A 22,073-nucleotide genomic window follows, 5' to 3' on the forward strand; every position below is an offset into this window, starting at 1 on the left:
ATCTGGTTGCGTATGTCGTTGTTCAAGCAATTAAGTCGATTGCTTTTGCTAGCAGCCAGTATGCCAGTACAAATAGAAGCCAAATGCTGATGACTAATTCAAGAGTGACGTTTCTCGAGTGTAATACAGAAGTAATTAAATTGTTTATACATTAAGGGGGGAGCCTGCTTTAGAATGTTGAAAATAAGGTATAATTTTACGAATTGTTTTTGGAGAAACTATACAGCGGATCATTATAAAACTTTGATGCATTTATTAGTACATGTTTAAAGATAAAAAAAATTATTTTTTGATTTGAATATATCGCCTGTAGAGGTCGTCCTGGAGGCATCTTAGTGCAGCTGGCGTTGTAAATTGGTGAGCATTCTCCTGCCTCCAAATTTCATCCAAACTGAAAAATTGAAATATTTTCTTGTTATTTATGAATTCCCATCGTCGATGAACCTTTAATATTCATAAAAACATTAAGTTAAACAATTATTTTTGCATGAAAAAGTTCAAAAACTTTGCCTAAAAATCGTACTTTTGTGTTCTAAGCTCCACCATTTTGGCACTTTTCAACTTTTTTCTTCTCGCTTTGGTTCATCGACGATGGGAATTCATAAATAACGAGAACATATTTCAATTTTTCAGTTTAGACGAAATTTGGAGGCAGGAGAATGCTCACCAATTTGCAATGCCGGCGACGCGGCTGCACTAAGATTTCTCCAGGACGACCTCTACAAGCGATATATTCAAATCAAAAAATAATTTTTTTTATCTTTAAACATGTACTAATAATGCATAAAAGTTTTATAATGATCCGCTGTATAGTTTCTCCAAAAACAATTCGTAAAATATACCTTATTTTCAGCGTTCTAAAGCAGGCTCCCCCCTTAATATAAAGGCACACAATGCTAGAACCTTCGGTAGTGTGGTAATTGCACTTTAAATGCTCGCCATGACGCGCGAAGAGCAAGAGGAGGAGACTGTACTGTATTCAAATGGAAAAGAAAAATTTTACTGCGTCTTGGCTGCAATGCCTGCAATACAGATACGGCAAATATAAATAATTTTGTTGCTCGACACATGCATAATTATAGCGCAAAAAAATACACTGCATTGCTTACGAGCGTGAATGTATATCGATCATGAGCACGATTTATACAACAGGCAAGTGAAGCAACAGATAAATATATTTCATGCATCTCGACGTGTTTTTGTTACGTCAGAACGCTGGTAAACACGCAATCGGTTTCGGCTCTCTTTGCTTTTTTTCAAACCGTCGATAATTATAATTATTATATTCGATTCGATTTACTCGATCAAGCGAGGAACGGGAAAATCGTTCGTTTGATCCGGCAATTTTTCGCGGCTATGAAATTTATTAAAAAAAGAAAGCGTAACTACGTCAGCGCTGTCGGATAACTTTGCTGCAGTGCAGATGCATTAGGAAAATAGGCAAAACATTCGGTAATTTGATCAAATAATCGAGGAAAATGAGCGGAGTGCAAATCAAAATCGCCTTTTTTTTACATGATTTTTCCGCTCTCTTTCTCCCCTTAATTTCACGGCATTCCTCGTGACCCGTAATGTAAAAATTGCAACCCTTCGATGACTGACGTTTCGGAATTAGTGAACACTTCCTGTGCAGCTTCGGCGCTCGGCGCCCGTGCTCGACTTCGTCGAATGCCTCTTTATCGAGCTATCGTAATTTCTTCTGCACTTTCATCCGGGCTATTCGTATCTAATCATTCTCGCGAAGTCAGCGGCCAATGATGACGCTCCTTATGCATCATATCTCTCATCTCGTTGATAGATACATGTGATTACCCCATGCTCGGCCGGGACATGCGACCGCCTCGGATTCAGTCGCGTCTCAGGAGCGCTTGACAGTCAATTTCTTCTTCCGGCGCACGTGAATCATCCGCTGCGCGGTTACGTATAGGTATGCGTGATGTACAAACAAACAATGATTAGATCTCGCTAAAACACGCATGGTTTCGCGAAGAAGAAAAGGAAGAAAAAAATGGAGACGCTTCCCCGACGAAGAAGAAGACGTCGGAGGAAGAAACGCAGGGGGACGGAGCGAATCGCGATCGGCGAAGATACGCGCAGGAATTATTTTTAATACGCGTGTGTGCGTTTTTATGCGTTAACAAACCGAGTTGCAGTGCGATGCCCGAAAGGGGTTATCTCCCTGATTACACCGGTACAAACTCTCTCTCTCTCTCTCCCTCCTCTCTTTTCCTTATTCTTCTCGCCTACTCTCTCTTTTTCGCTCTCTCCCTCTCTCTTTCCCTCTTTGCTCTCTTACGTGTAACACCCTTTCAGTTTCGGGGTTATCGGCACGCTCATACTTTTGCATTTTACCGGCAATTGCAGAACTTCGCGCCCTATAAAAGCGACGCGGGCTTGCGTACGCTACCAGTCTCGCATCAGGGGCCACGCTATGATGAATGCCCTTACTGGTAAGTCGCTCCAACGGCCACCTTTTTTCCTTTCTTCACCCCCTCCGACCCCGTTTTCACGATCCTGATGACAAGTGCACATATGTGAACAAATCGTGCGAATTATAAAATATCTAAATGGATCTCATCTGAATTTCTACATCGGAGTGATCATCGTTTTTTTCTTGTTTGCCTTTCTCCAAGCTTAAAACGTGATATAGGAAAACTCAAAAATGCTTCCTTCATCTCGTGAATTCTGATAAGTCCTTGAAAAGATGTTCATATATTTTTAGTTACGAATTTTCATGCGTTTTCCTTAGACAATGAAATTATATAGTTACTTAAATAATATATCATGACGAATCTGTTGATTCAAATCCCACATTTTCTCACAAGTTTTCAAACTAATGTTTTATATGTATCTTACCTTTCTAATATATTATAAAAATTGTGTGTTTCTAGTGTTGCTGCTGTTTCTAGCAGCCGCGTATGCGGTGCCAGGTAAGCAATATCTTTTTTTATTTTACGAGACATGAGAAAAGAAGTGCTTGCACAATAACATAAGCGAATTTTATATCAGCATTTAGTGATATTGCTTCATTATTTTCTTGAAAAGGATGAAAAGTTTCTGTGAGACATTGATAAACAATTTGCAATTAAAGAGTTAAGATGTAATTAATCGCATACTAATTATATCACACATATGGAACATTTTTCTAGGAAAATTTGTCACAACACATTAAAGAGTATCGAAAACATTTATCTTATCGGTTCGTACCGCGACGCAGTTTTATGATGTATCCTAGTCAGAAAACTTGACGCGAATGTCAAGGCCAGAAATGTTAAAATGATTTCTTTAGTGAACTTAATCAATTCAGCGTATCAGCGTCCGTCGCGTCGTGAATTATAAAATAAGTATCTTAATTTCGATTCATACGCGAAATCAAGTCGCAAATAATAATAATTATAATCGATACTATTTACATGAGTTAACAAAAATTATAATAAGCACAGTGCACAACTGAAGCGAACAGATATGTATTTAATTAACATAGAACTTTGGCAAAAAGAAAAATTATTTCGCGAACATTCAGAAATAATATTTATCTGAAACGGTGTTTTGTCCAGTGCACTTTCCCGCTGAGAAAACGATAATCTACGATTACTATGCCGACGCGAGAGCCGGGATAATCGAGCCAGCACAATACGTCTCTCAGTTCGCTCTCTCCGGGCAGCTTCACATAAAGAAGGACATCAGCGATCCATCTTTGAGCAATGCTTACTACGTCAAATTGAACAACATAAAGTATGGCCTGTACAATGGCATGGTGATAGATCACCAACCGATCGAAGTGATTCACGAACTCGGGGAAGATGCCCAGCAGATCCAAGACCCCTTCGTGATCGTCTATGACGAGTATGGCAAGGTAAGCGGCAAGATTTCCCAAATACCTAGCTCAGCAACTCAGCAACTAATAGAGATATGTTGCTCGCTGTCGAGCGATCGACTTCCATGCACGTCTATGATTGCAGTTCCAAGGCATCAAGGTACCGGAGACTGAGAACGTTTGGTCGAAGAACATCAAGCAGGGTATCGCCTCGATGCTGCAGTTGGACTTGGCCCACATCCAGCTGCACAGCCCAATGACGTCGCATAGCTTCGTCACGCAAGAGGTAGGTAACGACTGATGGGAACAGCGAATAATTTATTGTTTATATTGTTTATATTGTTCTCTTTGGTTGTTACCACTAGAACACCATCCACGGTAATTGTCAAGTCGCCTACAACGTTCAACCGAGGAACCCGACGGACCCGGAAACGACCAACGTCTTCGTGGTTACGAAGTTTCACGAGTTGAGGAACTGCAGCCACTTTACTCAGCGTGTCTTCGATCATGTCGAGTGCGAAAAATGTCACGTCGAGTCTTCGGTAAATTTCTTTTCAGGTTTTTGAAAATTTTATTCGCTGGACATTCATTGAGAAAAACTTTGCTGTAAGAATTAGATTACAATTAATTTATTTGTACCATTTCTATTTCATTTTTCCGTAAATGGAACCAGGAATTTAAAAGCACTTAATAGTATGTAAAAAGTTTGTCAATATATTTTAATTACTTGAAATTAAAATCATAAAATTGAATTTTTCGATTCTTCTTTCGATTCTGTTTTGAGCTCTTTTCAATAATAAAGAATAGAAAGATGTTTTAATAGTTGAACTACAAATATAACTTAATCTTTTTTCAATAGGACGATATGACCACCGCCGCCAGGAGAGTCTTCCAGATCGAACAGCAGGGCGGTGATATTCTCATCAGACACTTGGTCGCGCACTCGACTGTCAATCATTTGCCTTACAACGCCCAATCCGAGGCTCACTATTTGATGACCAAGTAATTACGTGATTATTATTGCAACTACTACAGAATTGTACCAACGATCATCGACAAACGAATTCTATCTTCTTGCCGTAGCACTACTTTGAGCCTGCATTCCGTCGTACCAGTGGCGGAGACTCCTGCATCAGTCGTGAACTTCCAGAACGTCCCTATCATTCGTGATGTCACCTTTAATAAGCCCGTGGGCAATTACGCTCTCCATGCCGCCGAGGATCTCACTCACGGCCGACATATCGTCAAGCTGGACGCGCTTATTCCTAAACTGAAGAAAATGTTAACCGAAGCGGCCGACTACATCGAGGAGAATCACTTGGAGGCAAAAGAACCGGAGTGGAAACACGGGCAAACCATCAATAGGCTGCAACATACCATGAGCTACATGGACCTGGGCTCGTTGGAACAAGTCTACAACACTATTCAAGACCCGAAGACACCAAAGGAAGTCACGATAAAGTGAGTAGGATCGTACTTCATTTTATGATACAATGAAATCAATTTAAAAAAACCAAAAAAATTTATAATTTATTATGTAATTTTCATGACATATGAATGAATTATAAATTAATACTCTAGAAATAATATTATAACTATTATAATTATATATGATATATTAAATATTATAACTATCATAATGGGAAGCCAAGGCTCGATACGGGCTGTTGAGCTTTGATAATAATAATAATTATTATATATGATACATTAAATAATTCCCTTTTGTAATGAAAACTGCATAATTTTAAAGGAATATTTTCCTGAAAATGGTCCCAACCGTGGGCACAAGTGCTGCCTGCCACTTCACGCGAAACGTCATCCGCAAGCACAAAGTGACTGATGGGACTGCTATATCGATGTTAATAAAATTACCAATGCACGTCAAAGTTCCGTCCGAGCGATTGCTCCTGGAGATGGAGGAACTGCTGAAATTGGACAACACCGTCTCACCGCAAGTCAGGAAGAGCAGCATCCTCTGCTTCTCCATTTTGATTCGCAAGACATTCATGCACTATCAAGGCGAACCCGTCAATTCTCTTCTTCAGCGATACATTAATCGTTTCGTCGATCATATTATGAGTGAGTAGTATACATTTAAAGTGAACTGTAAAGTGGATTTTTAAATCTTCCACTTGACTTATATTTCAACGACGCATTGAAACATTACCCAAGCACGATCGCGTTTCAGATGAGCAAACGTACGAGATGAAGATGGTGTATCTGATGGCGATGAAGAACGTTCAAGTGGGCAACATCGAGAAGTTCCTCGAGCCAATCATCCGCAATCCGTACTCGGTGTCCGACAAGCCGCATCATATCCGCGTTCAGGCAATCTGGGCCATCAAGAAGGCAGTTGCCGATAAAACCGAATACACTCACGACCTGCTCTGGCCCATCTTCACGGACGTCAAACAACCGCTGTCCGTCAGGATTGCCGCCTACGACGTCCTGATGAGCCAGATGCCGAACATGAGACGACTCATGAACATCTACTGGTTCATGGTTTACGAACAGAATAATCACTTGTACAATTATCATCTCACTACCCTGCAAGGTCTCGCCAATTCCGTAGACCCTTGCCTCACGCCGGTTCGTGATATGGCCAGAAAGGTCGTGCGCTACACAAAAATCAGGCCGGTTACCACTGCGCTCTCCTACAAGCACTTCATGGACTACACCGATCCAATGTACGAGCACGGTGAATCCTGGAACACCGCCTGGGTTCTCGACGAGACGACCGGTCTGCCGCATGCTGGTTACGTTGAGCATCGCGTGTCCTGGGCGCGTAGACCCGTCGACAAAGTTGGAGTGAGTAACATACCAACGTGAATTTTATAACGTACGAAATATTAAAATTAATTCTTCAGTCTTGAGCTATCTAAAAGAAAATAACTTTCTTATTTTTTTAGTAATCTTTCATGTTTTATTAAATTTTAATGGCTCATCGACATTTAAAATTTTATACGAAAGAATTCCTCGAAAATTTGTGATCACACGAAAAATTATATTTTCATCAATGTTCTTCAGATCTACTGGAGTGCTTACAATCTACACGAAGTCATGAAGATAGTCAAGAAGGAATTGATGGACACCAAGATCGAGAATATCAGCAACAAGAACATTCAGAACATCTTGGTCAACGCCGCGCAGGACATGCCGGAAAAGAAACCCATTCACGTCGATATCTGCATCACGATGAACGGCCAGGTGATCTTCGCCAGCCACTATAACCAGGATAGCTTCAAGAACATGATCGCGGACGTGCATAAGCTTCGACAGACTGTGTCCGGCAACTTCCAGGACGTCATGTATGACACCTTCTACGAGATGCAGATGCCCACCGACATGGGCGTGCAAGGGATCCTTAGCACGAAATTGCCGTACCTGTTGTCGTTCAAGTTCAACAACGTGCAGACCGAGGTGAAGAAACCATCGGTGAACGTAAAGGTCGAGACTGACACCCGTATGTGGAGACACGGCGAATACATGTTGTCGATGTACAATCCAGTCGCTGACGTATGGCACTCGATCCGCCGAGCCATCGTCCAGGACGTCGCTTCACCCGTGGTGATGAACTTCAACTACAATCACGAGGCGAAGAACGTGAAAATTACCTACCCGAGATTACCAGTCACCAAGATGTCGCACGTTGGCATACGAAATCACGCAAAGAACCTGGTGACCATCACCGAAGACGAGCAGGATGTGCTCAAGACCTGCTGCGCGACCTGCCAACATCAGACGGTTGTCACTACCGGCAACAAGAAGAATTATCACGTCGCCATGGATTCTAAGGACCTGGGTCTCAGGTACAGCGCGTCGATCTTCGATTGCGAGAACAAAGTCACCCCGGTGAGCGACCTCCAGGAATGGCACCGCGCGATGTCCTCTGAACACAAGAACACTGGGTAGGTGATCAGCCTGGAGTGTAGCATTCCAGTTTGTATCAGTATCCGTCGACATTGATCCATATCGACGTTTTTCTTTTCTTTATAATATAAAAATATATATCTTATATATATTAAAAAAAAGATATAATCTTAAATTAACTTATTCGGTTGATTTCGACTACTGAAGCAACACTATTAGTGAAAGGAAGAATATCGAGTCGTGATTTGTTCGATAGGGACTCAAAACTCATGCAATACATGATGGGTATCCGCCAGAAAATGACGAACGTCTACCTCTCGCCGGAGATGGGCAACTGCGGAATGCTCTGGAAGACAGAACCCAGCATCGTTTATCCTACGTCGCACGTGAGTAATCAAGAATACCGTAATAACTCTGAGAAAAATAATCTCGGCCTTCCTTTAGTTTCTCATTTCCTTTTCCAGGTTGATGTGAACCTGCGAATGAACGTAGAAAATGTCGACCACCTTCACGAGAAGATGCACTCTTTCAACAGCAAGAAGATCAACATTCGCGGTACCCTCGATGCCAAGGCAGCCTCCACGAACGAATCCGTCCGCTCGTGGGATGTGAACGTGAACATCAACATGTCTCAGGGACACGTACTCAACAACATGAAGGTCCAGATGAAGAGAGTAACACCAGGAGAGAAGAACTTGAAGGTACGGCTAACTGCTTCGAATTGATTACATATTAATTATCGCATGACGAAATTAAACTGCAAATAGAGGATAAATCTAACAGGATTGAAATAATATCATTGATCGCGAAGCATGTGCCTGCTTTTCTGTTCTAGATCTGCGTAGATGCGCAGAAGAGCTATCCGGTCATGGATGAGGATCCGTTGAAGATTGACACCAACAAGGAGGAGACCAATGCTAAGGTAACCGTCACTGCAGGATTTACGGACGATGACAAGTGCGTCCGCGACGAGATGGTGATCGCGATGACCATCAAGAGTGAGATGACGGAAGAGCAGAAGAAGCAAATGGTGCACGACAGCGTGCATGGCGATTGCGTCAAGGATATTCAGAACCCGCAATTCCAGACTAGGCAGGGCTACGTTCCCAAAACTATGAACTGCATCCACGAAGTTCTCAAATACACGACCATGAAGAAGTACACCATTAATGCATCGTACAAGAAGGTAGAAACTTACAATAATTTCATGTTAGTTCAAAATTTAATAATTTTGAATTAAAAATTTAATTTTGAATAACGTACATAAGCAGCACATACAAATATCGTTTTAAAAATATTTTTAAAACATTTTGAAACATTTGTTTTTCAAATGAAAGTGTCACGAAACCGTTTAAATGGCTCTTTCATTTTTCAAATGCCGTTTGAACATATTTCAGACATCTTCCAGCACTGCATTTGGTCTAAATATTAAAATAAACCGACACTTTTTGACATATGGGACCACAAATATGCCATTTTTAGGTGCCCGTACCAGTAGTGTCGTTGCTTCAGTCGATTGACGATTCCATCCGCGCTACATACTTGCCACACGTGAAGTACATTTGGGACCGCGCCGAGAATGGCAACATGAAGATAATGCTCGAGGTCTCTACCGATCTGAACCACCTTAATGCAACTGTTGTCACCCCGGTCAGCGGATACGAATATGTTCAAGTGCCATTGCACCAGGGGAAGGTCTTCCGGGGGATAATTATGGATCAAACGATATCGCACCCGTGGATGGCAGAGTGGCATACCGCTCTGGTTAACACTCATTTCACCATGAACGCCTTGCGTAAGATGACTCAAGGCTTGTCCAGTAAGTTAATACCGAATCTTAGAAGATTTCATCCTTTATAATTTAAAATAATATAAAAACACTAATATATAAAATAATATAAAATAGTAATATAAAAAAATACTTTATATTATTTTATATTATTTTATAATTATTCATTCATGTTATTCGATGCGTCTCCATCCTCGAGGATATCCCAACGCAAGATTCGTTAATTCTTCTTGCCTTTTCTGAGAAACAATCGAACTGTCCAGTACTAATTATATAAAAGAAAAATATTTTCGAGATATTTTTAAATATTACAGAATTATTATCGAATATGGGCGCAACGGATGGCACATTAGTGCACTCGGTATTCAAGAATTCTCAGCGAAACATTGATCTCCGAATCGATTTGCGAATCGTTTATCCATTCACAAAGGATCGCAACAATAGTTTGCGAGGTTCCACATCAAGTGTTTCTCCTTCGCAGAAATTTGCACAATCTATCCGGAAGTCGCAATCACCACGGACAATGGCGTGATCCAATTCCCGGTACCCGATGAATGGACCCTTGTATCCGGCGACCACATTGATCAGTCGTATGCTGTTTTCGTCAAATCCACGCAGAACGACAAGCTGGCCATAAAGATGTACGTCGCCGGTCACGAGATGGAAGTCATGCCGACCGAATCGAGTGCCACGGTCACCGTCGATGGTAACGTCGTCGACCAGCACGAGAAGGGAGTTATGGTGCCGAAGGGCGAGCCAGAAACTTACGCGATCAAGTGAGTACGATAATGACCGATCGATTGATTCGTCGGCTACAGATATCGAAACAAAATGCGTCTCTTTCTTGCAGACTCACCGAGAACGTCGGGCATCTCATCGTCCAGTCGCAACGCGTGCCGATGATGATGATGTGGACCCCCAACAGCGTGACCATGATGCTGGACACGACTTTGCAGGGTCACGTAACCGGCATATGCGGACACATGGATGGCACGCACAAAGAGAAACTCCCCAAGATTTACACCGCGCACGTTTAACAATTCGTAATATAATTCCTCCGAATTTAGCTTGAGTAAATTTTAAGCTATCGTTTAATTCGTTCTTTTTAGAAGTAAGTTCAGACAGAATTAAGATTTAAGATTCTAGACCGATGTAAATTTAGACGACGATTCTTGTTCGAAGTGAAGGCGGTACACGTGTAGAAAAGCAGAAAGAGAATTGCAGCGCACAATAAACTTTTATTTTCCACTTATGTGTTAATTTCTTTACATCCGCGACCTGCGCGGATATTTGCGCTATCGCGTCAGTGATAGCGAGAGTGGTCGTTATTTTCGCTTCGTTATTTTTAATTACTGATATTGCAGGAAAAATTACATTTCTCTCACGTTGACTATATAACACATATTAAAAGCACGATATGACAAGTCGCCTCCGTGGCGCAATCGGCTAGCGCGTTCGGCTGTTAACCGAAAGGTTGGTGGTTCGAGCCCACCCGGGGGCGTTTCTTTTTTTACATCGCATTTTGCAGTAACGGTGCAAAGTTGCCTCGTAAATGTATTTTGCGATAATTTAGTCGCGAATATAATCGCTCTGTTATCTGTTATCGAGCACATTAATTAATTCGTTCATCGGAGTTTTGCAATGATACTATGATTGACTGTACATTCCATTTACGAGCCGACAATGACAATCGCGAAAAAATACGATACGCGTGTTATGCAATTGTGTGCGCCGAAAAATACAATTTTTGCGTTTGCCAATATAAACCGCGATTCGAATCTGTCGCGCTGAGGTGCGGCGAGCCGCCGCACGCGGCACGCCGCCGCGGCGCTCGCGTCGCATCCATTTCGAGATTCGAGATTATTGCAGTATCCATTTTCTCCTTATCGACGTATGAACGCCACGCGAGAGGAAAACTGATTATTCCAATCCTACGGCCACGATTTATTACGTAAGAATCGACCGTTCTAGTATAAGCGGCAGTGATTGTCGTCGATTTTAGTTTTATTGTCCGCTGGTGCGACGTAAAACAGGTGGACACTGATATTAAATCGGCGAAAAAGACCGTGCAGTCTTACCGGCCGACACTCGCTCGCTGCTCTATTTAGGGAACATGACATAATATATAGTCGCAAAGCATGCTTACAATTAAAATACATAATTTATTCGTGTACACACATCGTCGTTATTGTCTCTCTTCTCCCTTTTTCTTGCTAAATGTGCGTGTTCTAGAGCGAAATTTCCCCAATTTTGAGGTTAGGATGTCACCGCTGATCGGAGCAGTGACGATAACTTTACGTTAGATTTCATCATTATGCGTAATGTTGACAGATTTGTTTGTTCTTTGCAGCTGGCACAAGTTGAAACATGGCACAATTTTTTAATCGGTTGGGCCAACTCGGCCTGGGCTTGGCTCTTGCAGGTGGTGTCGTGAACTCTGCCTTGTACAACGGTACGCCTTGCTCGCGTGTGACGATTACAACTTGTCGATGTATTGCCTGAAATTAACGTCACTTTCCTTTGCAGTCGATGGTGGCCACAGAGCAGTCATATTTGACAGATTCGCAGGTATAAAGAATCTCGTGGTGGGCGAAGGCACGCACTTCTTTATTCCTTGGGTACAGAGGCCAATTATTTTTGATATTCGCTCGCGGCCGAGGAACGTTCCGGTCATCACTGGCAGCAAGGATTTGCAGAATGTAAATATCACCCTCCGTATTCTCTTCAGACCTGTGCCAGACTCGTTGCCTAAGATTTACACTATCCTGGGTGTGGACTACGACGAGAGAGTATTGCCGTCTATCACCACTGAGGTACTGAAGGCTGTAGTCGCACAATTCGATGCCGGTGAACTAATTACGCAGAGAGAGCTCGTGTCCCAAAAGGTCAGCGAAGACTTGATGGACAGAGCTTCACAGTTCGGCCTTATCCTCGATGATATCTCCATCGTGAGTACATTTAAAAAATAATAAAAATAAAATAATAAAATATAAATATCCGTAGCACTTTATAACAGAGAAACTTGAAAATTCTTCCAGACACACTTAACGTTCGGTAAAGAATTCACCCAGGCCGTAGAATTGAAGCAAGTGGCGCAACAGGAAGCGGAGAAGGCTCGTTTCCTGGTGGAAAAGGCCGAGCAGCAGAAGAAGGCGGCTGTCATCAGTGCCGAGGGTGACGCTCAAGCCGCGAGCTTACTCGCGAAATCTCTGGCGGAAGCGGGAGAAGGTCTGGTCGAGCTCAGGAGGATCGAAGCCGCGGAGGACATAGCGCAGAGTCTGTCGAAATCCCGTCAAGTGGCGTATCTACCATCGGGCCAAAACGTGCTGCTCAATTTGCAGCAGTAAAACGAACTGGTTACATTGTGTCTATATAATACATTTGCATTTAAGTCATGAGAAGATCATCATGTTACGATGAGTTGTAATAGAGTGTATAAAATGAGATACCGTATACATACCGATGAGAATCCTCCTGAGAGTGTTGCATAGCAGGAATATATATAGCGTTTCGTACAATTTCATTCTGTGGTTCATGCGATTGCGTGTCTTTGTAGATACGCGAGTTTTTATTCCTCTCGACCGTTGGGCGCGCGAACATTCACAACAATCAACATGTTTTCGTCATCTTAGAGACGATCTTGTCCTTTCTGATGACATGTACGTTGTGAAACTTAGCGGTCTTGAATCGTATATATTGTACATGCCGTCATTCCAACAATGTTTATCCCACACTTGTTACACGTTATCCTGTTTTACAGCAGAAACGGTTGTGAATCATGCTGCTAACTGTAAAGATGGAATTAATATCGTTTTGCACAAGGCTGTACCAAGCCAAATGTTTATCAAACAAAGACTACAAATCTTTGTTGCAATGAATTAAGCGGCAAGTTAAATTTTGTGGATCGAAACTAAATTAATCGTAGATTACAGCGACTGGCGAATTTTTCATGACATTTTTTTTAATCTCACATTTATCGATGTATGCTTTTTTTAAACTCGCGATAACGTTGGGCCTCGGAGAGACGAGAGCACAGAAAACCGGGCCGTTCGCTCCAGATGAACCGTCCGATGAATCGCCATGATCAATCAGGAAGTCGAAATTGGTGGAAGATTATCTCAGTCGGGGTGCTCGCGCCTCGTCTCTGTCGGCGCGAGCCGTTAATAGAGAAAACAATTCATCATAATTTGGCGTACACCGCGGGGCGCCTTTACCATGGTGGTCCGCTGTAAAAACGTAAAATATACACCGCGATGTCGGTTGCGCTTACACGTGTCTCAGTATTATCGGTGTTGACTGACGTCCCGACAGATTTATCACACTTCCACCTAGAGAAGCGAGGAAATGGGAATTCTACCTAGGAAATAATTAGCGAGCCAATGTTTTAACATTATATCTTCTAGAATTGCAAGATTCTTACTTTTACTGAGCAAAAAATTTGTTTCTTAACTCGATTATTATAACTTTTAATATTTTTAGCATTAATCATATTATTTTAGAATTTGTTAACTAATTTAGGAATATAAATATGTTTTATGTTTGCTATAAAAACGCAGATAGTAATATAGAAAACTGGCTTTTTTCGAGAGAAATGTTTTATTTTTCACGAGAACACTGATTGAGGAATATTGTTTCTCAATCCGAAGATACTAAGCGCGTATTATCGCAGCGCGTACCGTTTGCTTCACGGCTGTGCCGCACAATAATATAATATAATTTCCGCAAAAGCGTATACTCTCTGCGGATGGTGAGAGGTGAGCGAGGAACAGAGAGGAAGCACCAAGGAGGGTTCGCGGTGGCAGCAGCACGGGGCGAAAGCAGATTAGCGTGAATAATGAAGACACGACCCCGTGAAAGCCTAAGCGGGCCTCCTTAAGTCTGTTCCTTCGAGTAGAAGCCGAAGCCGGAAAGGGAGGATGCTGAGGATGGGTGGGAGGCAGGGTACAGCGGACAGAAAGGAGGTAGAAGCAGTTAATTACTCCTCCCATCCACGGGATAACGACTTCCCCTTATTTGTCGAGAGGCGCAAACAGCCAACCCTCTGCGAAATCCCTCGCCAAGACGCTTTCTCCAGTGTATACACATACATTTGACTTCATGCATATACATATGACATCTACGCTATCTATACGTGCGTATATATGTATAGGAAGACAGCGAAGGACCTGGTCCATCCTGAAGCGCCGCTTCGCATCGACCGGCTGCTCCTCGATCGACTGCTCAGAATTTTGCCGTGAAATGAAGAAGCTCCCCTTCCCGACATCGAAGACCTAGCTTTAATCCAAGAGATCAATTTTAAAACGTCGGTCAGACGAAACGGAAATAGGATGCTTCGGCAGGAAGACATTTCGCTCTCAAACGTGAATTTTATTATATAACTTGGGCGAATTATGAAATTCGACATCTGAATAACGCCGGAAATAATACAACGTAGAACAATCAAAATCGAACGCAATCTATGTCTACTTATTTTTTTTAATCCCCAAGCAAGCAAAATATCTCCCACGGTGTTCCTGCACGAATTTGTCCGAGTGACGCATTTTCATTCAAAGAATCATTTTACAGTCTCCTTCGGCGAAAGGATAGTGAAACCATGGTCAGCACCATTGACGCACCATCGTTCGTCGGAGGGTCGCCATCGACGGCTACAGGACGACGTAGCACATGTTACCGCGGGCCCGCGAAACATGCAACGAAACAAATGTTAGGTACGCCCGGGCACGCACGTACGGGATGCGCGAAGGGAACGAGAGAGAGACTAATTACGAAAGAAATCATAATAGGCACACATGCACCACGCGGCCTGTCGGGCTAACGATCGGGCTTCCTCCGCCGCATCTGCACCTGTTACCTCGGATGCTATGGTCGCCGCCGATGCACGCGAGCCGCATATGCCGATGGCCTACCTCAGAGACAAACCGCCCGGGGCATCCACCGGCGTCTCCTTCCCATAGATCTCGAATCCAGAAAAAACAGAAAGATGAGAAGACTTTGTTTCTTCATCCCTGCATCTTGACGACGTCAAAATGAAAAAGGATGAACGGTGAGTCATTGAAGATTTGATTTTGTTTAATCGATCTATCGATCCTTGATGTCGTTAGTGGATTTTAAAGAAGTGAGAGAGAGAAGAGAGATTCGAGTTGAATGAATAAATAAATTTTTCATATAATTAGCAGCTTCTAAGCATAAGCTTAAGAATTAACGTCAACTGTAATTTATTAAGTAATATTAATTACCAATGTTACAAAATACTAATTAACTGTTAATTATCGCCGACGTATAGGCACACAGAGCCTTCGCGTCGGAATCGCACGCGGAATCGCTCGCGTCGCGGCGCGACCGCGTTCAGAGACTCGGACTGCTATTGTATATCACCGGCGTGATTAGCTATTAGACGCGAGTAGCTACATCATCGATATTAATGACACGAGAGCGCGGCGGGCTATAAAATTTCCATCGATTAGGTGCGCCGGCGGTGCGAACCGGCTCGCGGGCGCGCGCGTTCCATCTCGGGGCCCGTAATCGTAATTAACATCTCCCGAGCGTTCCGTTTTACCGTGTTACTCCGCTTAGAGGGAAGTCGCCGGCCGAGAAGTCGCTCACGCACGACGAGTCAGCGTAATAACGACCGCTTTGAGCTGACCACGACTACGAGATAAACGGCGAGCGGGGGCCCCTCGTTACAGAAACCTCGTTAATTAAGGCGGAAAACGCGCGAGCGAAAACTGCCGGTCCCGCATTGCGCCTAAGGCACAGGCGCAATCTTTTTGTCCTGATATGGTCCGTGGGGCATCCCACCCCTGGTTGACCGCGCTGCCGTTTGCGTCGTCGCTATTTGCGGGTTTAATGCCGGTCGACGACGAAATTGGATGAACCGCGATTTTAAATACGTGTACCGCGTCCACCTCCGTCGTTTTGGCTCTGTTGCTCTTTTCATTCCGCCGACGAGCCGTGCGTGTGATTGCTACTTTGTCCATCATTCTCGGATAATCAACGCCGGATATCTACGTCCGCGAGTTCCGCCGGGCTGCCGGATTGTGCCGTAATGAAGAGAGTGAGCGCGGCAAAGCCGAAATACGTTGCCATCGACGCGATTAAATTCCAGGGGGCTTTCGGATTCGATAGGCGTCGCCCGTTTCCTGCTGCTTACCCTTCGTGCAACTATTTTTTAGGCAGCCTACGGCTTGTCACTACGTGGATGTTGCAAATGGAGAAAGCGTTATTTTACTCTAACGTGGCTTACGAGACATCACGTAGCCTGTTTCACGGTAGTTTATAAATTCCTTAGCTTTACTTTGTCAACATGGCTCTTGAGAACAAAATAAACTTATTTTTAGTTCCGTACAGTCAGCTATTTTCTCAGAAGGACTTCCAAGATTTTCCAAGTTCCGGTTTCGGACGAGAGAAATCCCGTAAATTTTTGCCCCTCATAAATCTTCAATCATTTCGTAAAAACTACGTCGTCCGTTATGGAATCACAAACAGAAGGCCTGCTTTAGTGCTTTCGCCCTCATGGGTGCCTTTCGTGGCCTAATTGTTCCGTGAAGGCAGAGACCCCGGACTACGGCACTTGCCTGACGTCTGAGACCGAAACAACTGCCGGAATTAGTCAGCATGAGAAACAATGCTAGAAACGAAAAGGATAGTGGCGAATCGTCATTCACTGGTCGCAAAAGGCAAGACGCACACACAGCTAAGAGCCCGAGGGGGTTCACTCGTCCTCTCTCCGCATCCCTTTCTCCCTTTTCCTCTGCCTCCGCTCGCTCGGCACTATGCTCGCGATTGATTTAGATCGAGGTAAGTCCCGAGCAGGCCCTGTAATCTCGCGGGCATGCCGGTGCATACGCACGCGAACGTAACCCCCGGGGGTACATTAGGAACCTCCGCACGGACGAGGACAGGACTGCAGGGGGGATGTCCAAGTCTCGTGCACTTATGTTGCGCGAGTTGGAGTGGGTTGGTGTCCCTCGAATTTACAAGACCCTCATGGTCAGTGAGATGCACGCTCCGTCGAGGGACGAAGAGAAAGGGGAAAAGAAAGATTCTTGGTAGAATGAATCTGCACGGGTCTACTACTGCGCCGGTTAGTCAAACCGAGAAACCTAGGGTAAATTGCACCCACGAGGGTGATTGCATGCTGCAGCGCAAACATTTATCACTGGAATCATTTATCATTTGAGGAAGCGACTAGTGACAATGGAAGATGGAATAATGCTATAATTATAAAAATAGATATTACAATAAATTATATAAATTATTTAATTTAAGGAAGCATGGTAGCTACATGTGTTTTTCTAGAATTCTCTCCAATTTTTCACGAAGTGAGTGCGTTATTTTACGGTAACGTGGCTTACGAGACATCACGTACTCTGTTTCACGGTAATACAAATTGCACGTCGTTAAAGTTAGATGGAAATTTGCGGGGCCGGAAAGTAGGATGGCGCTCCCGTTAGGAAGTTCCCTCCCTGTGGCTATCCTCGGGAAGTACCGAGGTCATCGCGTGCGAACCTGTACGAGACGATCGCGAATTCCTATTGTTCGACGGCGCACAAGAAAGAGAGGTTCACGGCTACGGCGTACGCGGGGGTCAGCTGATGACTCCGGGATGTCACCGTTAGCCGGCGATCATCTCGCGACGCGAGTGCGACAGCATTACATATTCGAACGAAAGTGGAACGGCGACCGCGCACGGTCGCGCCGTTATCGCTCCTCCATCGTGGAAGAAGTTCAGAATAATTCGGGACTAACTCTTTCGGAAAATTCTCACAGAGCAATAAACTTTTATCATTCTCCACGATCTCAATCTGAAATCAAAGAAATTTTTAAAAATCTCTTCAACGAAGAGATCGCAGAATTCCGATGAGAGATTTTCTGATTTTTCTTCCTGTAGATCCAAGATTTCCACGATCTTCGATTGATCGTGCGAAGGAGCGATTTTCGCAAGAAAAAAACGTTCGTAAGACGAAATTTGTGCATTTCGTGCGCGATGAGCACAATCGCACGATGGACGGCACGCATTGCGCGTCAGAGTACTCGCGTGACAGGAGCGATCGACACATTTTGCGCGATGTTCGGCTAACGGTCGGGTTTCTTTGCCGAGTTGCCTCGCGAGGCAACGAGTGCGCGACATTTTATCTCCTGCGTGATAACCGTTCGCCATCGCACCGCCGCGCCGCTCTCCTTTTCCCTCCCTCGTACGATCGAGGCGCACGAACTGGGATCGTTTTTTCGCACCTTCAACCACTTTCCGACGTGTCACGCGACACTCTCCGCTGCCCAGGCAGGAAACCATTTTGCATTTGCGGTCGATTAATCTCCCCGTGGTCGGTTCTCGCGAGCCCGCAACGCGCTCCTTCTCGCGAAGCTTCGTTTTGTGGGTTCTCGTCCGTTCCTCACGATCTCGTGAGTAAAAGTTAGACCGCTTACGTGGGAATTAATTAACGTTCCAAACAAAAGATTGCATCTGCTTGTATATATAAAATTGTAAGAAATTACCCAAAATATGCTTAAAACTGAAATACTATATTCAAAACGTGTATATTCTAGTTACTGTTTATCACACTTTACTAGCATCAGTTATCGAAAGTATTTAAACATCTGCTATTTCATCATCGGTATTTCGCTAATTGCTTGGCAGGCAATCCTCCCTCGCTCGGCGCGATCTTAGAAATCTTGGAACTCTAATTGATTACGTGTTAATCTTGACTATCCATCCATCGATTCGTTCGCTCAATTTAAAATAATTTTCATAAATTGTTAATACTGTGTACATCCTCGCGACGATGAGTATCATTTAAATCTATTGATATCTTTGTTGTAATGTACATATTGTATATAAATATCAACTTAAATTGTATGATTTAAAATTTAGTATTATTTCTGTATCGAAGCTCTAATAAAATAAATAAAAATCGTGTTAAAACAGTTTTCTGTTTTTAAATTGTTACCTCTCATCCCTCAATCTTCCGTTTCCAGAGTTCCTCGCTCAAACTCGATCGATCTATCGAGTCTTCCTTTCTGCGCGTGTAAACGTTGGCACCCAAAGGTTTCTAAAGAAGACCGCGCTATGCATGCAGGGGAAGGAGGAAGGACCGCCGAAAATTAATTCCGTTCCAAGTAAGTGGCAATTTTCTCCGCGCGCATCCGTTCTTCCTGCGGATTCGCATCCGCGGGAATTCGTCCTCTCGTGCGAGAGTCACAGTCCACGTCGAAATCCACGACGGATGGCCAAAGGGACCAAAGTGCGCATCGGGGCCCGGTCGGAGAAAAGGATGATGGAGAAAAGAAAAAGTCTCGCAGAGAGGGAGAGATGGTCGGCACAACAGTCGTTGCGTGACGGAAGCGCCGCGCGAGCACGTACACATGCACGCATCTTCGCATCTTGCAGACACATGTATACATGCACGCGCCACAGTAGGGGCGCAAGACGTGCCTGGGCCTTTTTTCGTGAGATTATCTGGCGATCTGGCGAATATTAGGCGAAAACTAGAAGATGAATTGACCGCAATTTGCAACACGTGTCTGCACAGACATTGCCTGGTATGTAGACTCTTCCTCAACATGTTCCTCATCTTCTTCAAGTTGCGTTCCTTTTCGGATAGTTTTCTTGGATAGATTGATACGTCGGATGCGATAGCGGGGCAGTGGCGACAGGAAATGAGACAAACGGGGGAGGTAGAGGTCCAAAGAAGATCACAGGCCTCGTATGCAGAATATCGCAACGTTCGCGGGACCAATTTGAATTTAGCTTCCTCGAAGACGATTTTGCCGATGATGACGGTAGTAGTAGTAGTAGTAGTGGTGGTGGTGGTGGTGCTGGTGGTGGCGGCAACGCAACGCGACGCGACCCGAGCATACACATCACAGTGGCATCTGAGGATGTGGCAATTACATTGGCCGGACTTCTTGCCGCAGACGGACGGATGGATGGACGGGACCGCAGCCACGAAACGCCCCTTGCGTTACACATATGTTGCCTGTGCACGCCGGTCCTCCTTCCACGCTGGCGACGATCCTCCGGCAGGCAATGTCCCTCCGGCCCGCGCGACCTCACCACCGTATTAACGGCCGTAAGTGCACGTACACGTATGAGCAGCACGGAAGAGCGGCTCCTGTGGGAACCGAGCCGGACCTCCGGCTTTTGTGCGCGGCGTCGCGCCCTCCGCGTCACCCACCGATCCTGGAAGCCGCCGGATGATCGCGAGGGTCACGGCAAACCCCATTTACCTGTCGTCGTGTTCGTCAAGAGGTCACCGTCGCCGTGACAGCTCCCGAGACTCGTGGAAACGGTGGCAGCTACGTCTCAGCGCATCCACGGTAAGATCTACCGACTGCATTGGTAAATGATCTGCAGTAGTCTGCAGCAGGCTTCAAATGTAAACCTTTAAATTAGTGAATTAAATTATTATATATAATTATTGAAAAATCACCTCCTGCTATATTACTAGAATTGATAATTGGGTACTTTTTATCGCTTTAACGTCGAATCATGCGCGGATACCGGCAATAAAGGGAAACAATTATCACGTTATCTCTCGGCGTCTTCGCTTTGTACAGCGGTTGTTAAATTTCTCGCTTTCACGGGTGGAAACGACGCCCGGCTACTTCGACCTGAGAACTTAAACGAAGAACAATCCGCCGCCGACTCTCTCCCTTCCGGCTTTAACAATGTTTTTGTCCGTGGCGTAACCACGATTTCGCCGTAGCTCACTTTTTACCGGCACGGTAACGATACCAGCGAGATTAACCGGCAACGTCAAATAAAAGCGCCGGTGAGGAGATAACGTAATAAATCTTCATTAGGAAGGAAAAAGCGCCGAGCACATATACACGCAGATAATACGACGATAAATGACCGCGCGGCGCCCGGGCGTTTCCTTTTCTTTCCTCCCCGGGAAATCGCGGGCGAAAGTAAAGACGTATCCGACGCGAAAGAACGAGTAATTTACAAAATTATCCGTTAATCTGATGAGATCGCGTTAATCGTCGAAATAATGCCGCTGCATGCATATATTTCGGAAATCTGATTTAATGGATTTAAGGTTTCGGTATTTAAGGCTGGTTCGAGATACTTGAAGATTTTCCGCAGAAGGAACTCCCATTAAAAATACGCGTCTCAGTCCTCAGTGTGGATCGCACTGAAGGGACGCATTATTTCGTCGTTGTTCGAGCAAACATGAGGGAGGATATCTTTCGGGGCACTCCGAAATGAAGGGTTTCCCTTCGTATAAGTAGCAGGTCAACGTCGAGAATCCAGCTTGGTCCTCGGAATCATCCTTCTAATTCAATCAGGCTCTCCACAGTGTACGCCTCCAACGAGAAGAGCGCGGAGAACCGACCCCAATTTAACACACGCATTTCACTTGTCAATCATTGCACAATAGTTTGATGCCTGAGAACCTGGGTCGCGTCTCGCCCGATCGTTTCCGCTACCGGCGGAAGTTGAACCTGTAATTTTCCGCATAATTTCAACGGAACTTTCGCCAAAATCCGTCAGACACAGGCACGGGACGGTCGCCCTTTAATGACTGCATCCTTTCCGTTGCTTTTCCCGAGTCACATCGTGACTGCGTCAACGTCCTTTAAAAAGATTAACAT

At 44.3% G+C, this 22,073-nt stretch overlaps 2 protein-coding genes and 1 non-coding gene across 3 annotated transcripts; all 3 read left to right on the forward strand.

Moving 5' to 3' along the window:
* The first annotated feature begins 2,386 nt into the window (after positions 1-2,386).
* On the forward strand, positions 2,387-10,726 carry LOC105283725. The gene is made up of 16 exons (XM_011346715.3): positions 2,387-2,450; positions 2,892-2,930; positions 3,558-3,856; positions 3,963-4,103; positions 4,183-4,359; positions 4,677-4,819; positions 4,901-5,278; positions 5,568-5,896; positions 6,006-6,625; positions 6,845-7,725; positions 7,944-8,073; positions 8,152-8,388; positions 8,523-8,873; positions 9,170-9,506; positions 9,958-10,252; positions 10,327-10,726. The coding sequence occupies exons 1-16, from the start codon at positions 2,432-2,434 to the stop codon at positions 10,511-10,513; spliced, it is 4,563 nt and encodes a 1,520-aa protein (XP_011345017.1). The 5' UTR covers positions 2,387-2,431; the 3' UTR covers positions 10,514-10,726.
* A 177-nt stretch (positions 10,727-10,903) lies between these two features.
* Positions 10,904-10,977, forward strand: Trnan-guu. The gene has a single exon. It is a non-coding gene; the product is annotated as a tRNA-Asn (tRNA).
* Positions 10,978-11,320: 343 nt separating this feature from the next.
* Positions 11,321-12,999, forward strand: LOC105283724 (protein l(2)37Cc). Its single transcript, XM_011346714.2, has 4 exons — positions 11,321-11,427; positions 11,827-11,928; positions 12,003-12,424; positions 12,515-12,999. Exons 2-4 carry the CDS (start codon positions 11,844-11,846, stop codon positions 12,821-12,823), a joined length of 816 nt encoding a protein of 271 aa, XP_011345016.1. The 5' UTR covers positions 11,321-11,427; positions 11,827-11,843; the 3' UTR covers positions 12,824-12,999.
* Positions 13,000-22,073: the final 9,074 nt, after the last annotated feature.

This window comes from Ooceraea biroi, chromosome 10 (assembly GCF_003672135.1).
Source record: "Ooceraea biroi isolate clonal line C1 chromosome 10, Obir_v5.4, whole genome shotgun sequence".
Lineage (NCBI taxonomy): Eukaryota > Metazoa > Arthropoda > Insecta > Hymenoptera > Formicidae > Ooceraea > Ooceraea biroi.

Excerpts from the sequence above, each read along its gene's own strand:
- LOC105283724 (XM_011346714.2), top strand. The coding sequence starts at position 11,844 with ATGGCACAATTTTTTAATCGGTTGGGCCAACTCGGCCTGGGCTTGGCT. Across the intron at positions 11,929-12,002 it reads GAACTCTGCCTTGTACAACG|TCGATGGTGGCCACAGAGCA; the intron begins GTACGCCTTGCT and ends TTTCCTTTGCAG. Across the intron at positions 12,425-12,514 it reads TCCTCGATGATATCTCCATC|ACACACTTAACGTTCGGTAA; the intron begins GTGAGTACATTT and ends AAATTCTTCCAG.
- LOC105283725 (XM_011346715.3), top strand. Across the intron at positions 4,104-4,182 it reads ATAGCTTCGTCACGCAAGAG|AACACCATCCACGGTAATTG; the intron begins GTAGGTAACGAC and ends TGTTACCACTAG. Across the intron at positions 6,626-6,844 it reads GACCCGTCGACAAAGTTGGA|ATCTACTGGAGTGCTTACAA; the intron begins GTGAGTAACATA and ends AATGTTCTTCAG.